This window comes from Acanthaster planci, linkage group LG07, assembly GCF_054643075.1.
Source record: "Acanthaster planci isolate LZ-2023a linkage group LG07, COTS_SCS, whole genome shotgun sequence".
Lineage (NCBI taxonomy): Eukaryota > Metazoa > Echinodermata > Asteroidea > Valvatida > Acanthasteridae > Acanthaster > Acanthaster planci.
In genome coordinates, this window is record NC_141783.1 from 2,043,082 (window position 1) to 2,070,025 (window position 26,944).

The 26,944-nt window shown below is 42.0% G+C and overlaps 1 protein-coding gene across 1 annotated transcript; it reads right to left on the minus strand.

Annotated features, from left to right (window-relative positions):
* Window positions 1-888: 888 nt before the first annotated feature.
* Window positions 889-26,751, minus strand: stx8 (syntaxin 8). The gene is made up of 8 exons (XM_022235769.2): window positions 26,632-26,751; window positions 25,645-25,744; window positions 24,087-24,181; window positions 22,794-22,904; window positions 22,339-22,457; window positions 21,542-21,634; window positions 6,941-7,042; window positions 889-2,437 (listed from the first exon to the last, which is right to left on the minus strand). The coding sequence occupies exons 1-8, from the start codon at window positions 26,676-26,678 to the stop codon at window positions 2,367-2,369; spliced, it is 738 nt and encodes a 245-aa protein (XP_022091461.1). The 5' UTR covers window positions 26,679-26,751; the 3' UTR covers window positions 889-2,366.
* Window positions 26,752-26,944: the final 193 nt, after the last annotated feature.

Below are 26,944 nucleotides of genomic sequence, written 5' to 3' on the forward strand. Positions count from 1 at the left end.
AGACCCTCCCAGAGTCGATGCCAAAGTGAAGGGAAACCGAAGGTTAGTTGGAAGAAAAGGGAAAATTTAGTGAAGAGATCGAAGACGGCAAATCATACCCGAAAAGACAAGCATGGGAACATAGGGAAGACGACCGAGACAAAATACAGAAAAACACAGAAAACGGGGGGGGGGAGGTGACACGGAAAGGGAGTTAATATAGGCGGGAAAAGACAGACAACGGAGGAGAGGGAAAGATCGAGAATGAAGGGAAATGGGGAAAAACAGGGGAGAACCTGGCGGAAAAGGACGTAGAGATATGGGTAAAATACAGACAGGGCCTGAAAAACGTTTAAAAGAGCTGGGAAAGACGGGTAAAGCTGGTAAAGAAAAACAAGGAAAATGTCTGGAAGTGGTATAAAAAAGCGGGGAAATGAGGAAAGGAAAACCAAGGAACAGTAGTGAACAGGGAAAACGATCGAAAGAGAATGAGGGGCGAAGAGACACGTAAAAACTAAAGGGTGGCGGAAAAAGGGGGCAAAGTGGCAGGACAGTGGCGCTACGGGGAGAGGCATGCAGGGAAAACGTCAGTTAAAGGAGACGAAAAGGGAAAGTGTAGGCAAGGTGATGTGTAAAAGTCATGGAAAGACAAGGAAAGAGGTGCAAAGAAACATGAAAGAGGAAGAGATGGACGGGGAAAGAGAGGGGGATGCAGGTCAAACGAACTTAGGGAAGAGTCAGGGGATAGAACAAAAACCAGGAAAGAGCAAAGACTGAAGGGAAAGAAATTAAGCCAAAGAGGAAAATGGAAAACTCAGGGAGTTGAGCTGGATGAATAAAATGTTCAAACGGTGAAGAGTAAACAAAAAAGAGGCAAAATGAGCAAACAGAAAAAGAAAAGAAACGATGTCATTCGGCATTTTCATTTATTGAGACATTTTACTGTTACCAACTGCTAATTAATAAGAAGCAAATCTCTGTTTTCCATAAAGTACAAAATATCTGATTGGTACTGCGATAAAAAGGAAGGTAGCTTTCTTTTCTAATCTCAAGGTATCTTTTCGATTTCTAAAGAAATAAAAGAAATTCCGACAAACTGCACTAGAAATGGATTCAGCTGGTATAAAAAGATAAAAAGAAAACAATTTGAAAACCTGGCCCATCAAAGTTTAATGTCAATTTGAGGGCAAGTTCTACTTCTGGGTTGTGTTTTCCTGAATTTACCTGTGCACAGATCTGGGGGAAAAATAGAGAGATATCTGTAAACTTACGTCTCTCCAATTTTTTATATACATAGATATTTTCTCGTATTTACAAATCATGAGTGCATATTAACGCATACGTACAAGTAATTTTTACAACAGATGTTGGTTGGTGCCAGGTATGATGCGTTAAGACCATTTTTTTTTCTGAGTAAGTTTCTGTCATTTTCTGCGACATAAGCTCTGCAAACGGGTGAATATCAACTTCTGTAATATCGGGAATCATATTGTCATATCGTCTGAATATTGACAGGGCTTGGTACTGAATGACAATCTAGCCTGTATAACAAGTAAGGATCTGTATTTTTGGAACATGGAAGGGTCCAGACCCACCTGTTTCCTTCACACTATCACCACTGGTGGTGATAACGTGTATGCCTTGGGTATGCCCTTGGAACACCTTACTGCACCTCTGGATTTCTTTCACCGTGAGAAAGCATCCTCAAATACTCTGGAATTGTACGTTGCCATCTTCGCTGATTGGCTTAGATCTTAATTGTGTCAGACGTCATAAGGTTAAGATTGCGATGAAGATACTGGGACAGTGTTCAAACTACGGTTCAAACCCCACATATGACAGAACTCAGAGTGCAGAATCACCGAGAGATAGTGGACGATTTGTTTATTCTGCATAATAGAAAACATCGTCTAGCTATTCCCCCCAAAAAAGTCTGAGAGTTTCAAAGGTTCAAGTATTGGTTAAAACAGCTTTAACAAGAATGTGGCTATGTTGAACTTATCCCCTCGGCACGTGCCCAGCGACATCATTTTATTTCTCAATTATGACTCATAAACAATGAGGATTTTATTATTATACCTCCCAGGGCAGGCATTGCCATGATTAAAGAGCTGTGTGCGGGTCACTTGTAAGTTGTCATGGCTCTGTGCAAATCTGCCAAGAAATGTAGAGACTATTACCTTTTAAACCATGAGGTCCCACAAATGAGCACACTGCTTAATATCGCATGAAAGTGTACCATTCTTCACTGTCCCCCTTGGGCATCTTCGCTCTTTCCCCTATGTTTTGTCCCACCTGATTACACATTTCTGGTTGCTACGGTAGCAGTGCTGGATGAGGATGAGCAGTCGCCATAGCGATAAAGGGCAGTCTGCTGCTGTAGGAGGCTATGATGGTCTGGGGACGGCAGCAATGACAACAATGGCAATCAGGAGAAGAATGATGACGACGTAGAATGCTGCAATGGAAACAACAAATGCAGATGTCCCTGTGAAGACATACGTATACCATCATCTCATTTATTCCCCTAAATCTTAGTTGGGTTTTTATTCCTACATTTTTTTCACATGAAACTTTCCGTAGGGATGTGAAAGTACGAGAAAAACATGAAATGCGTGAGGCCCACGCTCATGGCGAGAGAAGTCAGTTGAGGCCTTGGGTTTGATGCCGTGGCTTTGTGCACATTCAGCTGAAATCTCTATCCTCTGCTCAAGCAGAGCTTGTACACTCGCACTTTAAGGAGTAGTCACAGCACCATCAATATACAGTTCCTCCAGTCTTGGGCCATAGTCTTTACCACAGTCTTTGCCATAGCCTTTACCACAGTCTTTGCCATAGTCTTTGCCACAGTCTTTGCCACAGTCTTTGCCATAGTCTTTGCCACAGTCTTTACCACAGTCTTTACCACAGTCTTTACCACAGTCTTTGCCACAGTCTTTACCATAGTCTTTGCCATAGTCTCTCCCCTAAAAAAGCATTCAGTATTTCACAATCTAAATACACGCACAGATGTTTTCTCTGCTGAGTCACTATAGGGATGACTGTGCGTACCAAATTAAGTCTCACCCTAAAAACGGTAATTTGGGATTTAACGATGATTGGGGATTTAACAAGATTGTCTCACAAGAACAATGGATCACTACAACAATGCAATGGATGGAACCAGCGCAGAACCTGGCCCTACGCCAAGCCACAGAGTGGCATGTTTTCCAGTGATGTGACTTGATGGAAAGGCCCATTTACAAAGAAATCTGTTACTCATTTGGGAGTGAGGAATCACATGTACAAAGGAAGCCATTAAGAATGTACACAGATAGATTCTAATCTTCCTACATGTGGTCATTTAACCTTGTTACTACTTATAACCCAGAACACGGGCCGGATGTTGAAGCTTCGTTGGAACCAGAGTAATATTTCTGATCACTTTCTGTACTCTACGGTACATGAGGCAGGTCGAAGATTCACACTTTTTTTTTGCCAGGATCTCGACAACCATCTAACCTTCAGACACACGTATATGTACTGGCATTACATGAAATGTCAAAGTTTTAAACAAAAGCAGAAATGCATCTTTTTACGCTGACCTTGTACGTGGTTAACTAATGATCATTATACACTTTTTGGCACAATCGCATAAAACTTTACAAATCCTAACAAAACCCTCGCTGTGTACTTATAGAAAGAAAGCAATTTGTTGAGATTTGAAGGAACCAAATCTGCTTCATACACCTGCCTTAGCTTAAGTTAGAGACAATATTCAATTAAGCTTTAGAGCCTATAAATATTCCTTTGGCCTCCAAGGATAATGAGGGACAGATGGACCACAAATACTGGCTATGAGATGTCCAAAATTCCTGTATGATGATATATGACATTAACAAATTCTCAGCGCTGAGATATATTATCATAATGCATACAATGACCAAAAACATTCCTGTAATTTGACTGCATTGGATGAGGAAAGGGCTATTGATGACAGGACTGAAGAAAGTGGAAGTGGGAGGGAACAACAAACAAAATTTAATTCTGATGAGGCCCCGTATGACAAGGACTTGATGATGGTCAAGACAGATGAGGGTTGTCATCCAGAGTGACTCCTGGTAATAATTACAATGGATTAGGCCCTTGGTTTATCATCCCCCAAAAGAAATGGATGGTGATCAAGACATTTTCTGTCCGGATTCAATTCAGCCACTCGGAGGCCGTGTACACAATCTCCATCGAATCCTCCAGGGAGCCCAACCTGGCCCCTCCCCAAGTTCCGTCCACAACCAAAGTGGTTGCAGGTGTCTGGTGAAGGGAAGGGGAAAGTTGAGGCTTAGTCAAAACGGTCGGGAACATTTAAGGACGAATCACCGCCCTTTGTTTTGTAAGGGAAATTAGGCTTTAGTAAAACTAGGTCATGGGTGCTCCAGACTTGACCAGCTACTTGTACCCCACAACGTCAATTTCCCAATTTTTATTTTTACTTTGAATGAAAGCTCAAAGAGTCAAACATTAAGAAACCCCCTCAGAAGCCGACATTTTGAGGAAACAATTTACAGGCATATGCCTAGGATTTCTAACAATTTTCTGTGAGGCATTTCTCTGCCTCTTTTAACTTAAAGATACACGACTTTAATAAAACAAAACATCGCACGAAGAAGTGTACCTTGCTGTTTTCAGCAAATACATGCATGAGTATTTTCTAGATTTCATAGGTGCAACTGCCGTGCAAGAAAAAAGGCAAACAGCGTTCTCCTTGGACAGAAGCATGACGATTGTTGATATGAATTTACAGTTTGTCTCTATCCAGATTGTTGTCTCAGCGGACAACTTTCTAGGAAAGGTTAAATTGATATCTAAGGGTAATTTTACAGTTGTACATTGGAAGGTTCTCAAATGATCCCAAAAGATGTTATTTGGACGTATGTATTGGCATATTATTTCAGCAAATTTATAAAATATCCCCAGATAGCATACACTGTAAAAGTACATCGACACAGATGTGTGATATGCAGGTCATTTCGGCCCCAAGGTTTTTAAAGTGTAGCTGCAATGAATTTTTCCTTGACACAATTTCTCTGTATCTCTTCATTTTTCTCCAGTGTATGAGAACTCTAACGCACTCTCGTTCGGTTAAATGCATTGAGAAGTGCACACTTTCAAACAACCAAAATCATCCATGTTTTCCCGGACAAATGAGGGCGCTGTTGCTGTGAAGTCATCTAGGGAAGACATGGTTCAGTGCATGCTAAGTATTTATTTTAAAATTGTGTACCCAGAATTTGCTAACTGAAAATATTTCTGAGAGAGAAAGCCGTGATTTCTTATTGCTATGCACATAAACAACAATGAATCATCAAAGAGAAAAATTGGTCCAGAAAAATCCACAAAATTCAGGCTTTTTTGTGCACAAACCAATGTAATGTTGAGGCTTCTTCCTGAGATGACATCATAATTTTATTTATGAATATGGAAATACCATAAGCATAAAACCAACAAGGCATTAAAATACCCCTTTATATAGTGAAACCAAAGTTGAAAATAAGATTTACATACGCACAAAGGTGCATTTTATGATTTGTAATCAAAAACATTGATTGCAGCTACCCTTAAAGCTTTGAGGATCAGCCCTTTTCACTATAATATCTAAGACTTTTGTTAAATTAAATGAAATTCAGCGACAGGTTGCTTGCCCAAGGTTTATTTTTTGGGGGGGAGGAGAATCGTGAGTCAAACTTTAATCAGACTTAAATCAAATTTGTTGACAATATCAGTTTAGGGTCTTTCTCTATGATTTATTAAAATCTCCTGGCAATATAAGTTTATTATGATCTCAAACCAAAAGATTACTCAAGAAACTGTCCCCCAAAAGTTAAACTGACTGAGATATTGCCCCCCGTCAAGATCAAGAAGTTTGTTATTAAAGAGTTTCTCTGAAGTGTGAGCTCGTCTGCGACCTCCAGCTCCTAGGAAATGCCAATAAGTAACAGACACCTGACTGATTGCAACTGAGGACAACATGAAGGACCACTGAATGGCGTGACTTCCGGAGGGATGATTCTGCCCTCCATCTATGCCAAAAAAGTCGGCTGAGGGTGCCTTCCCTCAGGAATCCAATTCTTTTAAAAAAAAGCTTCCGTGTGGTTGTTAACAATGACTGGGACAGGAAGCTGTGCAAAGGGAGGGAGGGATGTTGGCATAATTCACACACATGTTCGTCATCCCCAATCGGGTGGATTTCCCGCGATTTACGCTTGTTCTTGATCGTTACTGAGCACTGCGCCACCCGAGTCTGTCATGTTTGGCAAACAAGGGGAAGTCCTTTCAACAGAGTGTGGGTACAAAGCACACAGCTGTAAAATTACAGCTGTGTGCTTTAAAGAGCAACTCAAAGGAAACATTTTTCTTTGATTTTATCCGTTCAAATAAATATGGAAGCATCCAAATCAAACGTAGTGTCATTTGTCTTCAGAGCTCAACTACAACCAGCTAAAAAGGGCTTTTTTTCTGTTCATGCCAAGATTTATTTTTTTTATTTGAACAGATAAAATCAGAGAAAACATGTTTTCCTTTGGGTTGCTCTTTAAATGTTGACCTACAATTGACAGCGGGGCTCAGAGGACAGTCTTCCAAACGAGCTTGGGTGAGTTGATGCAGGATTGAATGAGTCTGACTTCAGAGTCAACTAAATGTGGGATTAGAATCAAGAAGTCTTCATATGCTCACCAGCATTTGACACACTGAAGAGGCTTACAACAAATAACGTTTCTTTTTTGTTTCAAAAAATACAAAAATACAACTGTGTGTATAAATTTAAATCTGTGCTTAAACTCAAGAAATGTGTGTCACTCTTGCACACTGTTCCAGAGACGTCCTAGTTAGATTTACAGCTTATCAACATAGTCTGATGTGACTAGATAAGATATCCAGTTCAGATAACACCTGGCCAAATTCACTGATTGCGTTGGATACTTACAGCAATCTTTAGCTTTCTGGCTGACGGTCCGAATGTGTTTGGTCTCCCGGACAATTTTGGAGTCTGTCTTGGTGACGTGCCTTGACAAATCGTCTAGTATCTCTGTAAATGGATGAAAACACCTAAGTGATAACACTATTCGATTTGGATCACAATATGACCCAAAAAAATCTGCCCGCCAAAAAAGCAACAATGCCCTGAACAACCAAGCTAATATTTGTACGTGTACTGTAGGCATTATAAGCTATTATGGCATACATGAGCACCCCCCCATATGCTGGACATCACATGGCCCCTCCCCCTGAGAGGCTATGGAAGTTTTGCCTTTCTCCAACACACCCACTTGGGAATTTCAATGCTGAGAGTAGCCCACACAAACTACTTCAGGTAAATGTGAGTTACCAACATGTACAACCCACATCTTTAATTGATTTTGCAGTATTTTGTTTGAGTCACTACTTTGAGTCAGGACAAACTAAACCAGTCACATGCTGATCCACGCATCACCCCTGGATCCCCATGGAGGCTAGGTTGGCTTTAAGCACTCAAAGCAGTCGATATCTCTGGACCGCAGGATGTGATTGGCCGACTCATTTAGAGTGAAGAGTCTGCAGAAGTACCTACAATAACCGACACTCTGTAGAAAAATGTGCGAGCTGCGACTCCGTCTGGCTGCAGGCACTGCATCAGACAAATTGCGTAAATACCAAAATATACAAGCGCGGCCTGCGCGGGCGGAGACAGGCAAAGCTGTGAAGGGAAGGTCCGCAAGGTCAGGGCTGATATGATGATACACGTCCTTCCTGTCATCGCACGAGAAATTGAGTTTATTTGGATTGCAGGCAATCTCCTGTCGGCTGCGCACACCCTGGACTCTTCTCACCACCGGTGATATGCATGACTGTAATTGTCATGGTCCACTGACTTTCTACATTCCAATATATGCTCACTACGCTCTGTGATATCAGTTCATGCACGAACAGGGATAAGAAATGGCAAAGTCAGATTCGGATTTTGACTTCTCAAGCAGGCCTGGACCCAACCACATGTTGAATAAAGTGCACATACACTGAAGATTTCTTGGATACTTCTGTTTAAAAATGGGCATTGGGCACGCATGTAAAATATTGCACTCCTTTACCAATCCAGGTGAGTTTAAATCCAGAAATTATATTGAAATGCTGGCACGTCCATATCCAATGCAGTTGAATAACATACCGAACTGGGATTGTTACTAAAAACCCGGAAGTAAGACATAACATTTTGCAACTAGGTCATTCCTACTAAATATCCCTTCTGCCACACTGCAACTCTACCAAAAAAAAAAAAACAGGACCGACGGTATTGAGAAGCATTCTTTGGACACACAAAACAAGAATGTTTCTAGTTAATTTTCACTGATGCTCGATCCACAAAAACCCTGAGCTTTCATTTCAGAAAGGTATTTTCAAAGTTGTGTAAATGTTTTTAACAAAAACCATGAATATGGTTCCAAGCAGAAACCCATCGTGTTAAGGTACATGTATGCCAGTGTTGGTTATGATCCAAACTCATTTTACATAGAACAAATACACTTCTCTGAAACAAAAAGTTGAATGAAAAAAGGCAAACAAGGTTTTTTTTGATGCACTCCTCACTCCTCAAGTTTTTTTTTATGGGTGACCAAGAAATTTACAAAAACATGCAGAGTTTGATTACACTCTGGAGCAAAACCAAACTCTTCTGATGTTCTCACTGACCCAAATCAGCGCACCCTTTCGCAACATACAAAAAAAATATCAGTGTACGAAAAGGTTTAGGTGTACTACTATTTATCCCACACCATCATCACGTCTGTCAAAAGAAGGCATGTTTGCTTGTTTGACGAACACCGCCTGTAACTGATTTCCTGCCGCTTCACGCTTTGTTCCCCTCTCACAGTAAACGGCGGCTGTGCCTTTAAAGCAAGGCCGTCCAATGCCCCTTGCATGCCTACCTTGTCAGCCGCTGTTTACTGTATCAGTCAGCGGTGCGGCCAAATGAGGTGTGAAATATAGCGCCCATCATAACAGCACCTGATACTGCAGCTCACTGTTGGGGCCCTTGTGACAAACTATTAAGATCCATCAAGCCAAACAGCTCCAAACAAATATTCCTCTAAATAAATACTACAGCCGACAAGTGTGAAAAATGATCCAGAGGAATGTTCCTTGCACATATAAACTCATCACTGCTTTCGACATACAGAGGTTTTAAATTTCTGGGAAAGAATCTGCACACCATCACCATGAGCTTGTAAAATTTACAAGACCCAAGTCTTGTAAAATCTTCAGAGAGCACAAATGGAAGAAAAAAGTAAAGTACAGATTTCACTCTCCGATCATTTTGAGGAAATTTCTGTGGGTAGCCTGTTGTTTGAATAAATTCTAATCCTTTTTCCAGAGAAGATGATTCCAAAAACAAAGAAAAATTTATTAAATTTATTATGATGCCTGGAAAAGCCAAGTGGGGCTTCTGTTGATAAGCTCGCCCAAGCACTAAAATTAATAAAGCAATGCCGTTAGAATTGAGACTTAATTTCATTTGAAGAATAAATGGCTTAGCAAAATGTAGGAGGGCATTATTTCCATAAAGAAAAGTGAACTAAATTTCTCTTTGTCCTGGTTAGCTGAGAACATCAGACAATCGATGCACTAAAAATCAGTTTAAAATTGGTGCAGAGAAAGCCAACTTACATCAAGAGGGAATTGAGGGACTCTTTTGTCTGTTTGAGGTCACTGCCCCTGAAGCTGGGTTACGTTTCCTCTCCAGATTAGACCTTTAACTTGCACCACTGTCCGACAACCCGTTATTAGGTATCAGCATTGGATATAACTTCAAGTTGTCATCTCCGAGTACATCTGACATCGGACAAGAGTGACACAAATTGAAGCTGATCTGAATTTGTCTAGAAAAGACCAGCCCAGTTCAACAACATCCTGCATGATCAGAGCTATTGTGCGCACTTCTGACATGAGGTTTTGGGAACAGACAAAAATGGAGCACATGTAATGGATTGCCAGCTATGCGAGCACTTCCGATCCCGAGGGAGCGGGGAGGGGAGACTGGCGGTAAATTAAGTCAGAAAGCAAAAAGGAATTAACGACTCCTCTCTTCAGTTGTGACAGTCAGAATTGCCCGTGTATTCCATATATGAAGCTTATGATCCCTCATGCACCCATTTTTGTTATGATGTTTGATCGCATTTTGATTGTCGTTATTAAGCAATATGAACAAAGCTTCCCTCGGGATGAGATGCAGTCTGAATTTCTATGAACAGTAAATGAAACAATCTTCAGAGTGCCCCATGTGCGACACACCGAGACGGTCAAATACTGTAACGTTAGACCTTGCATGGATTAATGCTGTCATCGGGGCATTCCTAGCACATGTGCCTCTAACATTTGTGACAGGAACGGCATATATATATACATAATCCTGAAGACAGAGCTTAAGGCACTGTTCGACTTTGCGTTATTGGACTCTGATGCTTCGTTTATGCAATGCAATATATGGAGAATTAAATCAGTTGAGAAAAAACAAAAAGACGAATGCCTACATTTGGCTGAAAAGAAGGATGGGACGCATTGGGGGGGGTCCCAAGACGCAGGATTTTTGTAGATGAGACGCCCATAATTTGAATATGTATCAGGCATACATAAATACAGAATTACACTCTTCTTTGTTTTAATAAATACAATCTTTGGTTACTCATTTGAAAAGTGAATGTATCTCCACTTTCTAAGGCTTTGAGAAAAAAAGGCATCCTTTTTTCTTGAAAGAGGTGGGTTATTCCAGAAATTAGGGATCCAAGAGGGAGGCATTTTTGTGTCCCTGTTACATCTGACCTTTGTTATTTGACATGGAAATATCACCGGAATTGATTTCAAACTATTGCTATCTGTTTGGCAGGTGATTTGCATTAATTCATCACTCTTGGAAATTAAAATATGTGTTCTGAACTTACAAAATCATATGTCAGACGTGACAGGGACACGAAAAAAACATGGACCCCTAATTTCTGGAATAACTCGGGTATCTTTTCAACTTCCAGTAGACACCCTTCATGTATAACACTACACTTAATTGTCCATCCTTTGGGTGCATTACCACACATGATGTATTCAGAAATCTCAACATTAGCCACTAAAAAAAACCTACAAGAAAAATCCGGCATCAACAACTCAAACTTTTTCCCATGATGCACCACAAACAATTTCAACCTGCGCTGACAGCTTTCTTGGTAAATTGTAAACAGTTCAAATTGTCAACTACCACTTGAAAAATTGATCCAATGACCGATCAATGATGCATTCAAACTACCCACGTGTGTACGTGACCAGAAACTGATGTCTCGGGCCCCACACTAAGCTTTTCCCCGACCAGTTCACACTTTGACGTCGGCGGCGACCCGCAAGAGATCATTCGCTGATAAAAATGTTTGCATTCTTGGAGCGCGCGGCAATCCATTTTGCGAGAATTCTTGGGCTACCGATGGGTGACACCTTCGTACCAACAGAGCGCTCCCTCCCCGACGCAATACATCAGCCGGTTCTATTTCTGTAATAGTGACTCTAGCCGTGGGAACAAATCCTCACAGGAAAGGTTGAAATAGCTCAGTCATCATTCAGTTTGTCTAATGCCAAAAGGTACATGTACATGTATGTTCAAGTGCAGATTCCTCAAAATTTTTCAACTCTGAAATAATCACATTTTTCGACCCTCTCATGGCTCAAGACAGAATGGAAAGAATTTGCCCTTCTTCCCAAGATCTTGGCTGGCTGACGCTCAGCATGCCACGCTCCATCCAAAACACAGACGGCAAAGGCTTGGGTAGAATTCTGTATCCCAGCAATCACAGCTTGGCCACTGACCGACTCTGCACAATCACAATGGAAACCAAGGCAAACACAGCCCTACCAGTCAGTCCTTCACAACAGACTGCTCACTGGTCAGAAAGCAGTTGTCTTAGCACAACATCTTTGAATGCATAAAAATCAGTTTTCTATTAAAACTTGGCAGTTCATTGTCCTGTTGTATAGTCTTTCTGTTCCAAGTGTCAACAGTATTCAACATTTGTTATGAAGTGAAATGCTTTTAAATGCTCATGCCAAAATTACCAACATTCAACAACAGACAGCAAGGGTACACTAAAGTGTACTTTCCTGAATATTGGGCATAACTTGCATAAATCCCAACTCCAAAGAAGGTGGGGGTGTTGCAAACATGGCACAATGTTTTCGCAGCCATGTACCGGTATATTATTGAATGAACGTCATATAGGTCAACGTAACTCTCTCACAGAGCCAATGCTAAAATGGCAGTATCTGGGCCAAAGACTGGCATCAGGAGTGCACCTCACTGGCCGCCGAGCAAAGTTGATTAGTGTCAGGTATCTTGAGAGTGTGTGTTTTCCTTCACTTCTGGGCAAATTATATATTGCCATACAGAAGGACCCAGGTAGCTACGCAGGGTGACCTTGCCTGCTTAGTGCAGTCTTAGCTCCAGGGCAGGCCATGGATTGAATTTTTGGCAGGGAAATTAGTTTGTTTGTCAGGTGCAAATACTGTCCCCCATGGCCTGGAAAAAGGAGGGACAGGGTTGTAAAACTGGAGTTGTTGTGGGTTGTTTAGTATGCTTTGGGCCCATGGGCAAAGTTTCTGGGTGGGCTTGCTCATATCATCCTGGTATAGACATCAAAATTGTAGTTGTCTCTAAAGAAAAAAACAGGTCCAGAGTAAATGCTGAAATCATTTTCTGATATTTTGGATGACACAAAATGACCTTTAATATGTAGGAATTTGAAAAGTTCCAAAGAGTTTAATGACCCCCCCATTTCGTAAAAGTTCTCCTTTCTCAAACATGGGCACTTTACATGCATTGGGAATATTATACCACAAGCGATTTGTTCACATTGAGGAAACCTTGATGAAACGACAAGTCCAATGTTCCTATTGAACACATTTCCTGCTTTAGAATCTTCTTGAGGATCAAATTAATGGACTTTTCTGATGGGAGAAATGGTGAATTTGTGAGGAACCATTTTTCGGTGAAGCTCACGGCGTGAACCCGAAAGAGGACTTACAATCCCCAAACCCTCATCTCAGAATCAATTTCAAACCTAATCCTCTACTTTCCGAGGTTCCCTGCCACTTTACAGAAAGAAATCTCCACTAGTTCCTATCCCGGATGACTTCATTACGACACAGGGCAATTACACGGCTGGTGGGGCCTGGCCACGAATTCGGAAACCAAGCAATATCCAGCAATGGTCTTTACGAGTGTTTGCTCTTAAGCTTTTCTGTCGTCGGGATGTAATTGGAGGCGCGCCTGACTGGCGCGAGGTGTGGAGTTGGCAAGAAATGCTAGTTTCGAGCAGTAATACAAAGTGTCAAAGTAAATTGGCAATAACAGGTCAACTAATGGGAGCGGGGTTATGGTAGCAATAAAGACACCAGGTTCATGGAACAGTAAAAAGAACCAAAAGTTCCAAGACAGGCTGGTCCAGGTACAAGTACATCTGAACTGCTTCAAATAAACCGTGCTGAGTAATGTGCAGAAACTCTGCTCTAGTTTTGAAAGAAGCTAATCTCATACCAAGATTTATTGATTTATTCACTTTGGGTTGAGGAGTCTCTTTCCCGTCTGCGCCGAGTTACAAGATTGCAGACTGTACCATTTTTAAGACAGCAAGTAGAATGTCTTGACCTATTTGGGTTTATGTTTTATCACCATTTTTAATCCATGAGAAAACTGATCAACTGCAAAACGTAAAGTGTAACTCGACTAAGGTAACCTATAGATGGGTAAGGCTTACTGAAATTCTGCACGATGAATGCCCTCCCACTAACCTATCCTGCAGCCCCTCCCCCTTCTACCCATGACCTGTGGTGTACATCCCACGTGGTCCAGGATGAGATCTCAGGGGCAGGTACATGTATGAATGTGGGTGGTACTACACTAGATAAGCTGGGTGCAATTCCTAAGGATGGTTGGCATAGACGTGTGTGAATTTGTAGGGCATGACAAAGTTGATCTACAAAATTGCTAAATCCTCTTTCACAAACCGGGAATAATATGGAGCTACTTTCTGCAGTTCTGTACCAGATCACAGATAATTTAACTCAATAGACTGATTGTTGTGAGATTGTTGCCTGAAGCAACAAAGTCTGCTGCAATGAAGATTTGGTGGGTAAGACACCTGCACTAGAAGTTGCACGTTGTGGGTTCGAATCCCACCTGATTTTTCCTGGGTTCTTGTGGTAAATACATGTAGCAATGTAGGACAAGATTCTGTACCACTCACTGGGTATACAATGTGCATAAGCACAACTGGTGGTGACAACGGTGAGGCATCTGTACTGGACGTGGACAACACAGGTTGCAATCCCGCCTTGGTTTGTTGTATATGTTTGTGCAACGTGGAGGCAAAGAAGGCACACGCACATATTTTAATGCTACTTATGAGTAAAAAGTAAAGTTGACACTCAAGAGGGTAGAACACATGCAACTGCACTTGGACATGGACGTCACCTGGTTCGAATCCCACATGGGTTGTGCATGTTTATGCAGTAAACCACAAACAATAAGAATAAATTCTGCAGAACCCACCGGTACTGTGTACAACAGGCAAACACGGTGATTACATACTGTGATTAAAATTGAAATATCACAGGTTCCAACTCCTCAGTTTACATACATTCGTGTACAGTGGTAATACCATACGAGAGGTAACATTTCCATCAGAGTGGTACAGGCTCTTCCACTGTTCTCTCTAGCAATGCGCGCACACTATTTTCCAAAAGGTGTGATTGTAGCGTTTTTGGACAACTGCATGGTAAAAAAATCTTGTGAACAAAAACCAGACCTCTTTCAGCAAGTCAGGAGTCCAGCTTTTCATCTGGAACTAATAATAGACAACCTTTCCTGGTGGTGTTGGCACTTGTAACACTACATGCCTACTTCCCTTGATCTAAGTATTGCCCTCCCTGGTCATATTTTTGGCACGGGTTAGCAGGAACCTAACATTCGCACTCTTGTCACTTAACCAGACAAGCACTACGTGGGACCATGGTGTTAACAACTTCTATGTGAGTCTTTATCCGCAAGACTGCTTTATCTCGGGCAACATTGTTTCGATCCATCCTTGCTGTGTAAGCAATGCGGCCAGCCAGGCCGACCAAATTTCTCATTTCCTTGACTGCATACCTTGAGGAGAGACACACAAAGCTCAATGTAAAGAGATAGACCTGGCTGGCCTAAAAAAGTAGTTACAGCAGGTTTCGTGAGGGCCTTGCCCCCAACCAGTCTGCGACTCTGCAAAGAAACTCCCGAAGGATTAGACTGAGGTTTTGCAGCATCACTGGACCATTCACCCCGAGACAATTGCCCTAACGTAAACCTTTCTCTCCTACTCTCCAGGAAAAAAGTGCTAATTTTGAACTCAAACTCAAAGAGCTCAATTTGAAATTGAAACCTGGCATCATCCCACCGGGTACAGTTTGTAGAAATTAAGTGATCACACTAATCAACCAAAACAAGAAGCAAGAGTTATGTTTTAAATCCATAGAGGTTTTAAATTTCCTGTTTAGATATTCGTCTGGCGCTTCAGCAAACCTTTACAACAAAGCCAGACAGATTTCAGATAGTGTTCAGATGAGCTAAAAAGATTCCAATGGAATTTTTTTCATTTAATAAAAATGAAAATTTGACACAAGCTTCTCAATGAGTGTGGTTTGGCTCTCAAACTTTCTTTGACGCTGTCAACCTTAAAAAAAGTTATCACTGGTTCAAACAGCTGAAACCGGCTCGTCGCATGTGACTCTTTCTGCAATGGCAACCCAAATTTTTAGACTGAGGGTGCTCGTAGCTTGCATAAAGCATAGAATTCCTTTAGAAAAAAATAAAGCCAAGCCAACAAACTGAAAGAAAAAATAACAAGCTTACAAAGAAGGACCAGGACTGTCACCTGTGCAGTCTAATCAGTGGTGGGTGGTTGCTAGGCTCGTGCGCCGGGGACAGACATGAACTACCAGGGCAAGTCTGCGGTGGTGGAGGCGAGCCAGGGATAAACAAGTAGGCTCCAGCTATGGCCAGAGGCGATGGTGGGGCAGGGGAAATTGAGAGTTTCTCTTTTCGCACGGGATGTGCCCTGTTTTTGTTCAGAGGTGAGAGTTCGGGGGGGGGATGGTTTCTATGTGGTCCCCCCAATGCAACTTGTTGTCAGGTGTTGAAAACTTGTTGGGTAAGCGGCAATTTTTCTTGGCCAAAGCCTTATTTGGAGAGTTAAGATATGGGGTAAAAAGTTGAATGACACTCTTCCAAGAAATGATGAGACACACTATTCCAAGTAAGATCCCCCTAAAATTCTAAATTTGAAGCCATAAAATTTGGGAAAACTTCCGGAACAAAAGTCAGCCTACCAAGCACATTTTGCATGGTCATTTGCAAATACTGAAGTCACTTTCGTCACACAAAGGAGCCATCAGTCATTAGTTGACAATTTTTTTTCCATAGTGACTAGAAGACAATACATCTAAATCGAGTGTCAACTTTAGGAAAAGTTCATGTTGGGGAAAATGCGTGGCTTGTGGGTCACTCAAATCTGAGCCATCAGAATCGTAATTAAGATTGGCTTGAATTGATACCTGTATCACTATATAGGTATTTGCGCCCATTAGGTTTACCTTGTATGGGTTTTCTACAGAACTTGAGACAGCATGCCAACTGGTTCTGTGCAGAAACACTTGGCATCTTTTGATGTTTTAAAAATGGCTCAGGAAGCAAGTGGGTCAACTCTAAACCCTGTCTCCGGGACCTCATTCGGTACACTTGCCCTCTCTAAAGGGGGGTGAGTGGGAGGCATTTTTGTAGGGGGTTACATTGTGTGACTGGAGAGGGTAGGCTTAGGGAACTGGCCCTGCCCTACAGGGGGTATGAAGAACTTGATTTTGACCCTGAGGGAAGATCATGACCACGCACAGGGTGCTGTGACCAGGCTGTGTGTACACTGCGTTGCCCAGGGGCTAGTCAAAGGGGCACCATGGGAATTAAATGGGTGCCAATTAGTGCTGGGCAATGCACATGCCATTATCAATTCAATATTGACAAGAAGCTTTTGAAACTCGAGATAGTCAGCAAATCTGGAGACAATTTGCAAAATGAGTTAACTCCCGAAGAATGCGGGATTGTACAAGCAGCTTGAAAGACGGCTTCAGAGGGGTACACCTTGAGCTAGAGAGAACTTTGAAGCGCTGATTGTTTCATTTCAAAAGGGATTAGGTTGACGCAATAAAGATTTTAGTTACCTGCTCTTGCGAAACTATATCAAATAATCAATAAGCGTTTGCCAAAGTGCCGCTGCAGCTGCCGATGAGTTCTCCAGTAATCTGTAACTGGCCTGTTTTGCAGGGGATAGGGTTACGCAGTGATGGAGCATTTTCGATTTGGAGACATGCCATCACCTGCATGCAAATTATGCAGGTTAGGGAAAAGCTTTCTCGGGCACTGTGCCAGCCCCACAGATTTCAGAGTTATCGTTTTGCAGGTAACTGAATCTCTCGTTTTCCTTTTTCCCTACAAGGGAGTGTTCAGTACTCTAATACACATTCCATTCTTCACCCATAGGATTGGCTGTACCAGCTGCATCTTGCATTACTACCTGTCCATATGCATGCTCCAGGTCAAAGCATTTTTCGGTTTCTATGAGAAGTAAACCAACTGTCTTGTAACATGTGCATGTTCAGTCCGTACATGTTTACAAGCTCTCCGTGCACCATCACGGAAAATTGTTGCAGGGTTACAGGCTCTCCGGTATGAGCATGTCAGAAGCAGGCCTCGACAACTGATGTCCTAATTTTATTTCCGTTCAGTGAATGTTCCACCAATATACGTCCAGAGTGACAAGCTGTTGAAAGCTTCAGGAAACTTACTGGCAGGAACGAGATCCAAATTTCAGTTAAACAGCAAATTCACAATCAATCACACTTGGGAAACTTCAGAGTGCAACGATTAAAACCGAAGTTGACCCCACCCACAGGAGAACAATAAAATTCCCAACCATGCCCAACTCCAACTGTAAGCAATTTCTGCCGAAGACAGACATTACTTTCATGCCTCCGTGCACAAAAAGTGCACGAGTGAGTCACCGTTTCCCTGTTTTGGTGAGAGTTCATTATTTGCCAAAAAAAAGTGAACATGGCATTTATGGAAATTTTTCGTAAATACCAGAATTCTTTACAAAGAGTATACTTCTTAGGGAGAGATATTAATTTTTCCTTCTTTTTGATTCTGTTCATAATTATCTTTGTTATCCCAGAGTGATGAATCTCCTATCTGTTCAGTCAATTTGTCGACTCAAACAGGCACGGCTTGAGACGAGCACAATGCCAGACATTCCACTTGTCCTCCCTGTTACCACAGTCTCTTAATCAGTTCTTCGACAAAACAAAATGGTGCCTTCCAACTTTTACATCCTAATGACTCATTTTATGAGCAATAGATAGAACTGTACATGCAGAAGGGAGCTTTTGCGCATGGGTGACACACTGCATGCTTGCACAGGTTTGCTTATTGTGAGCACAGCCAATTTTCAGTTGAATGTGCACAAATCCTCTTGCGTCTTGCCCTGGCCACAAAGTGCACAGCTCCGATGGCATTCAAAAATCTGTCATATCGCTCCAGCAAAATGAAGACCCACTGAATTTCCCATAGAGGTGTGGGGTTGTGACACGTCGTCAATACTAGCCTACTGAGCATGTTCGTGTCCTCTGAAAATACTCTCGATACCAGCAGAAGCCTGTTTAAAAAATGGGCTTCACGCTATCAGAGATGCACTAAAGCATTAGTGAATGCACCGTTGCACACTTTCAGTGTTAACCCTTTGCCTGTTCTGCACCGTTTCCATGTTCATGTGTCCTAGACAGATCATAGTCATGAAGAGCTCCTAAGCCATTCACAGTTGGCAATCACAGCAACCACCTATACCGAGTCTATCCCTTAACACCAAGGATTAGTCACAATCCGTTCATTTTACATGCATGAGGGAGTTCCCTCATGCATGTAAATCCTCCAGCACATGAAAGGGTAAATTTTGAGTCCAGCAAAGTGAAATTAAAACGAGTGCTTCAATGACCACACACTAGCGGTTTTGTTTTGAAAACAATTCAAAAGTCTGTGCGACTTGATATCGTATTTTTTAAAGATTTAAAGAACACTTATTCCAAACCAAAGTGTTCCAAGCTTCAAGAACTATCTTGCGTGACACATGTTCCATCGATGAGGAAAAGGCCACGTTTTTCCTCCATCAGAGATCAGTCTGCGGCAAAGAGCCTTGAATTCTCACCTTCTGAATTCTTCCGAGGAACATACCAATGGATGGACTCTGCAACAAAACCTTTATGGTGCAAAATTTCAGTACTTCATGCTGAACTGCGTTCCAAGCTCTATAGTTTAACGCAACAGAAATCTACCATTTCAACACAAATGCAGTGGTTGTCACCACAGACGAGGGTGGAAACATAAATTTATGCGCTGGTCACAAACTGAAAGTGCACTCAGAATTTTTCCAACACCCAACAATAACATGCATTGGTTTATAATTGCCTCCTTAATTCTCTCTTAATTTGCAGATCATATTTTGTCAATACTGAGCATGTCAAGGACATAGGACACAGTATTTAAGTCACTGCTTTTTACGATATAAGCATTCTTGAACGAAACCAAAAGGAACGTCTTTCCTTCGAAGGATTTTAATTTCCTTGTATATTTTGAAATTTTTTTTGCAAGCGAAACCCTTGGCAAATTAAAATGAAATATTGCGGGTAAACAATACCCTCTAATGGGTAAAAAGTATGGCCGGTTGACCTGAGAGAAGCTTACAATTGGCCATAACTCAGTTTCAAGGGCCGTCGTCTGACAACCAATAACACTGATACCGTTTCGGTTTCATTAGCAATTACCACAGTAAAATGTAAACAGATTTTAGATGCAATCACGTGAAAATTATGAAGAACAATTTAACTTGTCACTGTTCATGCCGTTTGTGTATTGTTTTCAAGAAATCAGCAGTGACTGAAGAATGCAGTGACTGGGCTCACGTTTTCAACACTTGGGCTGGAGCCTGTCAACTACAGTAATATCTACGGTGAGCTTTCATGTCAAAGCATGGCCAAAGTTTTACGACTTTCGTGCACCTGGCCTCTGCTGTTGGTAGCGTCTGGCCAAAGGGGTAACCCTTCCTTATCAGTAGGATAAGCTAATTGATGTTACTTGTGATGTGGAAAGGTGTGATGTTCAGATGCTGATTGCACATTCTGTTTGCACTAGTAGTACATGTAAGTGTATATCTGTAGTAGATTGTGCACATTTGCTATTGGCCAACCTTGAGCACTTTCCCCCCAAATTACAGCCAGTGGACAATTGAGGTTCTTGATACATTCTCAACCACTGAGCACTGTCTGTGTCAGACAGTGAAAAGGGGGGTGTATGTAAAGGGTGCACTGTCCCAATTCAAGGAAAATTCTCTACCAGGTCGAGGCGCTTCCAAAGAACCCCTACAGATTCTATCAATAAGAGGAGTCTGTGTGGGCCAGGAAATTGAGGGATTGGGTTAGTATGGCCTAAGATCATCTCTATAGATTTACAGGCTCCCATTTGGGGGCAAAGCAGACAAAAATGTTATTGAAAAATTGTCAGAAGAGCCTAAGAAGGTGGAGGGATGCCATTTGAAAAATGGGTGCTGAGAAGACTTGGGAACGTTCACTTTTTGGGGAGAGATTGTTTTTGGCAGATAATTAAAAAATTCATTGGTTGGCCTACTAAAATTTGAAAATCAAACAAAATCTGAAGGACCGAACAGCACATCGTTTTTTGTTTAAAAGGCCACCGGGACTTTGATTGTCCACAATGGGGCTCCCAACTTTGTTGTGTTCAATGGAACTTGAATAAGTTCAGTGCACCCCTATGATTCTGTCACTACACCACTTTCCTTGCATTCTTCTGTCACATGAGGGCAGCAAACACTGTATTCTACAGAAGTTTCTTTCGTTTACAATGACTGCTATTTTTGAACGGGTCACAAAAATTTGTAGGAATTTCACCTTTGTTTGGTAACGTTTGCCTCAACATGCACGGTGTACTTCATCAGTTTCAGCGTAGGAAACATCTTCTTTTAGTATTTCATAGAAAAATTGGTTATTTAGTGTTTTAATGATAACATGAGATACCTGTGTATTATACATGTTGTGGTTTTATTTCTTAGGTTTTGCAATCAAGGCCAGCTATGGTTTTGCCAACCAGTTGTTTGCAAAACCGTGCTGGTAAAGTAGGCAAATGAAAGGTCTATAACATCTAGAACAGAACAAAACCCAGCCTTGTTTCTGCCCTAAGCATGCTACATTGTCCCAGTTCCAAAACCAAACCGCAATCCCGTCCACAACCCAGCCTGCTTCACGAGGGTCGGTCCACATGTGGCCAAAACTATTGAAAGCCCATTTGCAATGCATCTCAGGGTACCATGCGGTGACAAGAGAGTGTTGTCAAGTGTTAAGGAAGTAATTAAAGAAGTCTGTGGTCCAATCTTACCGTTGTGCTCGTCGAGCTCCGTGCCTATTGTCTGCCCCATCTGTTTCTGTCGTGCTATGACAGTGCCCAATGCTTCCAAGCTTTCATCTTGCTCTGAATTGGCACAATATTAATGAGAAAAGAAAACAAGTTTCACTTTGAAGGGGTTTATATAAATAATAAACGAATGTATTATTCGCTAATCTCAGAAGTCTCTGAGATGCAATGGAGCATTTTATATGAGGTGCATCCCACACACGCTAAACTGTATCTGGGAAGCTTGTAAACACAAACCATCGACGACTAAGGAAAAACAATCAAACCAAAATGCAATAACATCAAAATAAGAGACAAACAGCACCAACTGACAAGGACAAATCAATGTTATAAAACATTTGTTTCAAAACCACAGAGGTTGTGCACGGCAGCCATCTTCCAGGTCAGTGCTTTTGTTAAGGGGAATATGCACAAAAGGTCTGCTCACGTGTATCCCTGCGGAATAATATCATTGTACGGGAAGATAGCTGCCGTGCATTACCTCTATTGCTAAACTATAACCATCTGTTATCCTTACTCCTTAGACTGCTTTGCTATTTTGATTTAATCCGAGTTAAGTATTAGTGAACTGTAAGAATTGATTTATTGTAACTTAACTATATTCCCCATCCCCTCAAAAACCACACAAATCCAAACTTAAACACACATTGTAACACTAACAACCCTTTGTCGAGTTTCGCTAATGGGGATTTTCCCACGATGCAGCCTGGAAGATGGCAACCTCTTGGTGGCAGGTGTTGCGAATCGCTTCAAATACTCACGCTGAATAACTTGATGCTGTTGGTCTTGTATTTCATTTATCGACAGACTCCGGATTTCATCCGGTTCATTGTAGTAGTCTTGACCAAAGCCAGCTGTGTTGGGCGCCAATAGCCGGGTCCTGCAAAGGGCACATCAGCAACTATTAAGTCACAAACCTGCCTTAAGAATGTCGGTATGCAGTTCTCTCTAAACTGTTTGCCTCCAAAATCTGCCTCTTGCATAAGAAACCAATAGCACACTCAGTTTTTTATCTTTCAAGAGGCACCAAGTCTTGTGCAAAGTAAAAGTGACTGTGCTCTACCTTCCTCAATCTAACAAAATCTTTTGAAAAGGGAATCTGGGAGGATTAATAAGTGACAGAGTCTGGATTCTACATTCCTTCATCCTATAAAACCTTCTGTAGGATTCTGTAGGATGCTGGAGGGTATTTCAATCTTGGAAGCTCATGCCATACCTCTCAGGAGCTGTGTAGGTGATGTCTTTCCGGAAGGCTTCGTTGAGGAGTTTATCCTTGGCAGTCAGGCTGTCCAAGAGGCCTTGCCTCCTGTCGACTTCTCGCTGTGTGCTTAGACAATGTTAAGGCAGTATAAACACAACCCAACCCCTCCCTGGGAGAAAGTTTCATAAATTTGACGGACACCCAAATTGAACAATATGTTATTGAATTTTCGCATTTTCCTTCCAAATGAAAAACAGTAAACTCCGTCTAAGTCGGCATCGCGTTACCCGTCATATCATCCACATCGGCCGTTTGACAAAAGTCCCGATCATCTGTAATGAATTTCCATTGAAAATTCCATTTCTAAGTTGACATTCGTAAGTCGTCATTTCATATATGTCGGCATGTTTATCTTGGTCCTTTTTCCACAAAACCACAAATATTCCTTTGTGTAAGTCGGCATTTTAAAAAAGTCGTGCTTCGGTATCGGTTTCCTTCGCCGCGGTTGCCAAGAAGTGTCAAGGGACAAGTCCTGTGCGCACGCGGCCAGCATGAGTACATCAATACCAGTAACCCTTCTAATGCCACACACATGTGCTCTGTCAATTTTGGGGGGTCGCCTTATTGAACGTAGTCTGGTTCCCTGCCCAAAGATTCCTGGACGACCCTTGATGATGATTCGTCAGGTAGTCAGAATCATCGGGTCTGGTATCCAGACTATATGGAACGAAATTAACAAATGCGTGTGTGTGGATGAGTGTATGTTTTCTGTACCGTAACTGTATCACGTACATACGTTCTGCACTGTCAAGTCGTGATGTGATATGCAAGTGGCTTGCCGTCCTTGCTTCCTCCTTAGGGGGCACATGATCAGTTATTGAATTTGCATTATAATAATGGAGAACGAATTTGGTGGGATCAACCATGGAGGTAGAAATAAACCAGGGTAAATCAAAGCCGTTGAATTAGTGCAAGGAATCATAATGTACATAGGCAACACATGTGTGCGAGTTAGTTGGCAAAATGACAAATTACAACACAAGCCGGCATTCGCGTAAGTCGTCGTAATTTCTTGAGTGCCGACTTAGCTGGAGTTTACTGTCCATGAAATTTTAAGGAAAGCCATATTGAAGGTTAGCCTATCAAAGTTCATCGCTCTCTAGAAATAAAACTGTCCGCTGGCAAATGGTGAAATACGGACAGTTCAAATCCTAGTTTTCGAATCCCATATATGCACCAAGTCAGTCAATGGTCGTGTAATAGTTTCAGACAAGCCCAATGAAGTTAGGAAAGTCAAAGCGAGGATACAGATGGTAATTGCCTGACGCCTTTAAGAGTTGTCCCTTCAGGACCTCAATGCTTTTTGCAAACTTCCTCAGCGCCAGCCTAATCTCTGCTTCAATCTATCCAGGGAGAAAGAGACAGTAAAAAGGAGTTTCACACTACAGGGGAAATAAGCGTTTTCAAATATCAAAACCCGGCTCTTTAAAGGCACCATACTGTGATGATGACAGAACCTCTGGAGATAGAGCCGTAACTCTCTATCTTCTTCAGTTACTGCTGCCGCAAACAATCCCCTCAGAGCAGAACAAAAGAGGGCGTAATTTTATACTCACCGCATAAGCGCACAAGTATATGCACATATGACATGGAACACGCCGAGTATGCGTAACTAATTTACTCCGGCATGTATGGTCTTTGCGTACCCGCAAAAAGTGTGCAAGAACCCGCTTGTAACCACCTGTCTTTTTTTTTTGCCGATTGGGGGTGCACTTCAGCTCGGGGCGGATAGTCAACTACTGTTAGGCTTGAGTTGAGTTCAAGTCCATCACGAGTCCTTTCACACGTCCAGTCATAAGTAACAAGGTGAACTACGACAAAAGAATGCTTTTGTCATAGCTGATTTGATAGGTTGTGATATGGCTGAAAGACTGGACGGGTCGTGATGGGCTAGTGATGGACTTACAGGGACTTGTGATGGACTTACAGGGACTTGTGATGGACTTACAGGGACTTGTGATGGACTTACAGGGACTTGTGATGGACTTACAGGGACTTGTGATGGACTTACAGGGACTTGTGATGGACTTACAGGGACTTGTGATGGACTTACAGGGACTTGTAATGGACTTGAAACAACATTGCTGTAAGGTGAGCATGTGTCTTTACTAAAAAATAGCTTCGGCTTGTTTCCCATGCATCCCAAAGGATTTTAAAAATGCTGTGACCCACATCAACACAGTCTACATCCATGAACTATATGAAAAGAGACTGGATAGCTTATACGTCATGCATAGGTGTACATGCAAACTGGTAAAAATTCAGGGAGGGGACCAGTCTACAATCGCTTCTGTCATTCCAAAAAATCTTTGTGCCTTCAAATCAATCGCCTCTTGTAGAGTGGAATGTCGCTATAATGAACACTGCTATACCGATTGTTAAGGTATACCAAACATTCCTCTTGGCGCCCAAATTTTCTGTGTACTTTTACCGAAAATTTAAACTTCGCTTCACATGTAAATAAAAGAACATATTTAGAACTGATTTTTCTTTTTTCAATGTGGATATCAGTGGTCCAAACGGTGAAGAATGCATCGCTCAATGTGCAAGTGCTGAGCTACTGGTCAGTCCCAGACTCTTCCCCAGAAAATCACTGGTCTGCAATAGACCGATCCAATAGGCCCGCCCACTGTGCATATGGGTACTTTCTCCTATGCAGTGCCTCATGTTCCAGCCGCATGCATCATACGCGAATGTGCGACCGTCTGACTTCATAAATCATGGCTTTGATTGGTCAGAACACAATGGGACGGGGCTTAATTGATTGGTTTATAGTTCAGCATGCATCGTTCATGTTTCTGCCAACCTTTGAGTGGCTGGATCCTTTCCTCTGTAGGTCGTTCCTCTGATTAATCTTCTCCATGATTGACTGACCTGTCCGCTGACAGGTCTCGTACTCTGTCAGCCTGATGAGACCATAAAGAAAACAGGAATAACTTTCAATTGTGCCAGAAACGGCTCTGCATTTGTTTCCTTTTGAAGGCCAGCATGACATACACATGGTGCAGCACCCTCAACTATGCAATCTCACACATACCACTACTATATAATACACCAAATTCCCCTTTCATATGGGGCAGCGCGGACATCCGGGATTATCGCAAAATAACAGGTACTGTGCCGGTGAAAACAGCGACCTTGGCGACGTACGCATGCACCAGCCAGTCTGAGGATCAGGTTATACAATCTTTTCTTTGACCTATACGTACGCGCGCACTCGTTGAAGTTGTTTTCACCGGCCGCGGTGTAGTTGCTACCCGTATTTTTGTGAAAAACCCGGATGTCCGCTCTTTGTTTAAGCATTAAACCTACATTTGCATGTGTGATTGCAGATGTTTAGGTCCTTTTTTCTGATCCGTAGCCCTGACAGAGTTTTTTCAAAAGGGCAAAATAAGTCTCCATTTCTCTGAAATTGCATCAGGTCTGAATCCCACATGTCCCATATCGCGAATATTAACAATACCATTCAATTTTTCCGTCTCAAAACCAAGTGAATCATGAATTGTAACTTGTGTTGTTACATGCAGCAAACTTTGGGTTTTGTTCAGAAAAGTCAAATGCCAACCATTTCCAGGGTCAGGTAATTGTTTATATGTTATTACAAGGCCTAGGCCTAACACCTGTTTTTCATGTCACTCTGTCGACTAAGTTAAAATGGCATTTACGAACCAAAAACCTAAATTTTAAGGAAATCCAGGCATGGTAAGGGATACCCATATATCAAAGGTTATCCTGTTACTGATTCTGCAGGCACTAAAGTGAATGTAACATTATTTTCAGGACGTATTCTTACCATGGGTCGGTTCCAAATGAAGCCATTGCGACTTTTTCTCGTGACATATTAAATTCGACTGGCACCCGTAATTATTTGTCCCCACTTAACAATCGCATTGATTAGGTTACCAGACAAGAACCTGCGAAGTCCAACTGACGGCTGTTTTATGATGTACACCTTGGCTAAAAGATGCAAACACAAAGCAGCCGTCAGTCGGCATTGAATTCGGGAGGGGCGGGGCCAATGTGCACAGAATATGAAATGCATTATTGCCTTTTTGTGGAGCCAGAGGTGGATTCAGAAATTTTTCCGGGGAGGGGGGTCATGCCGG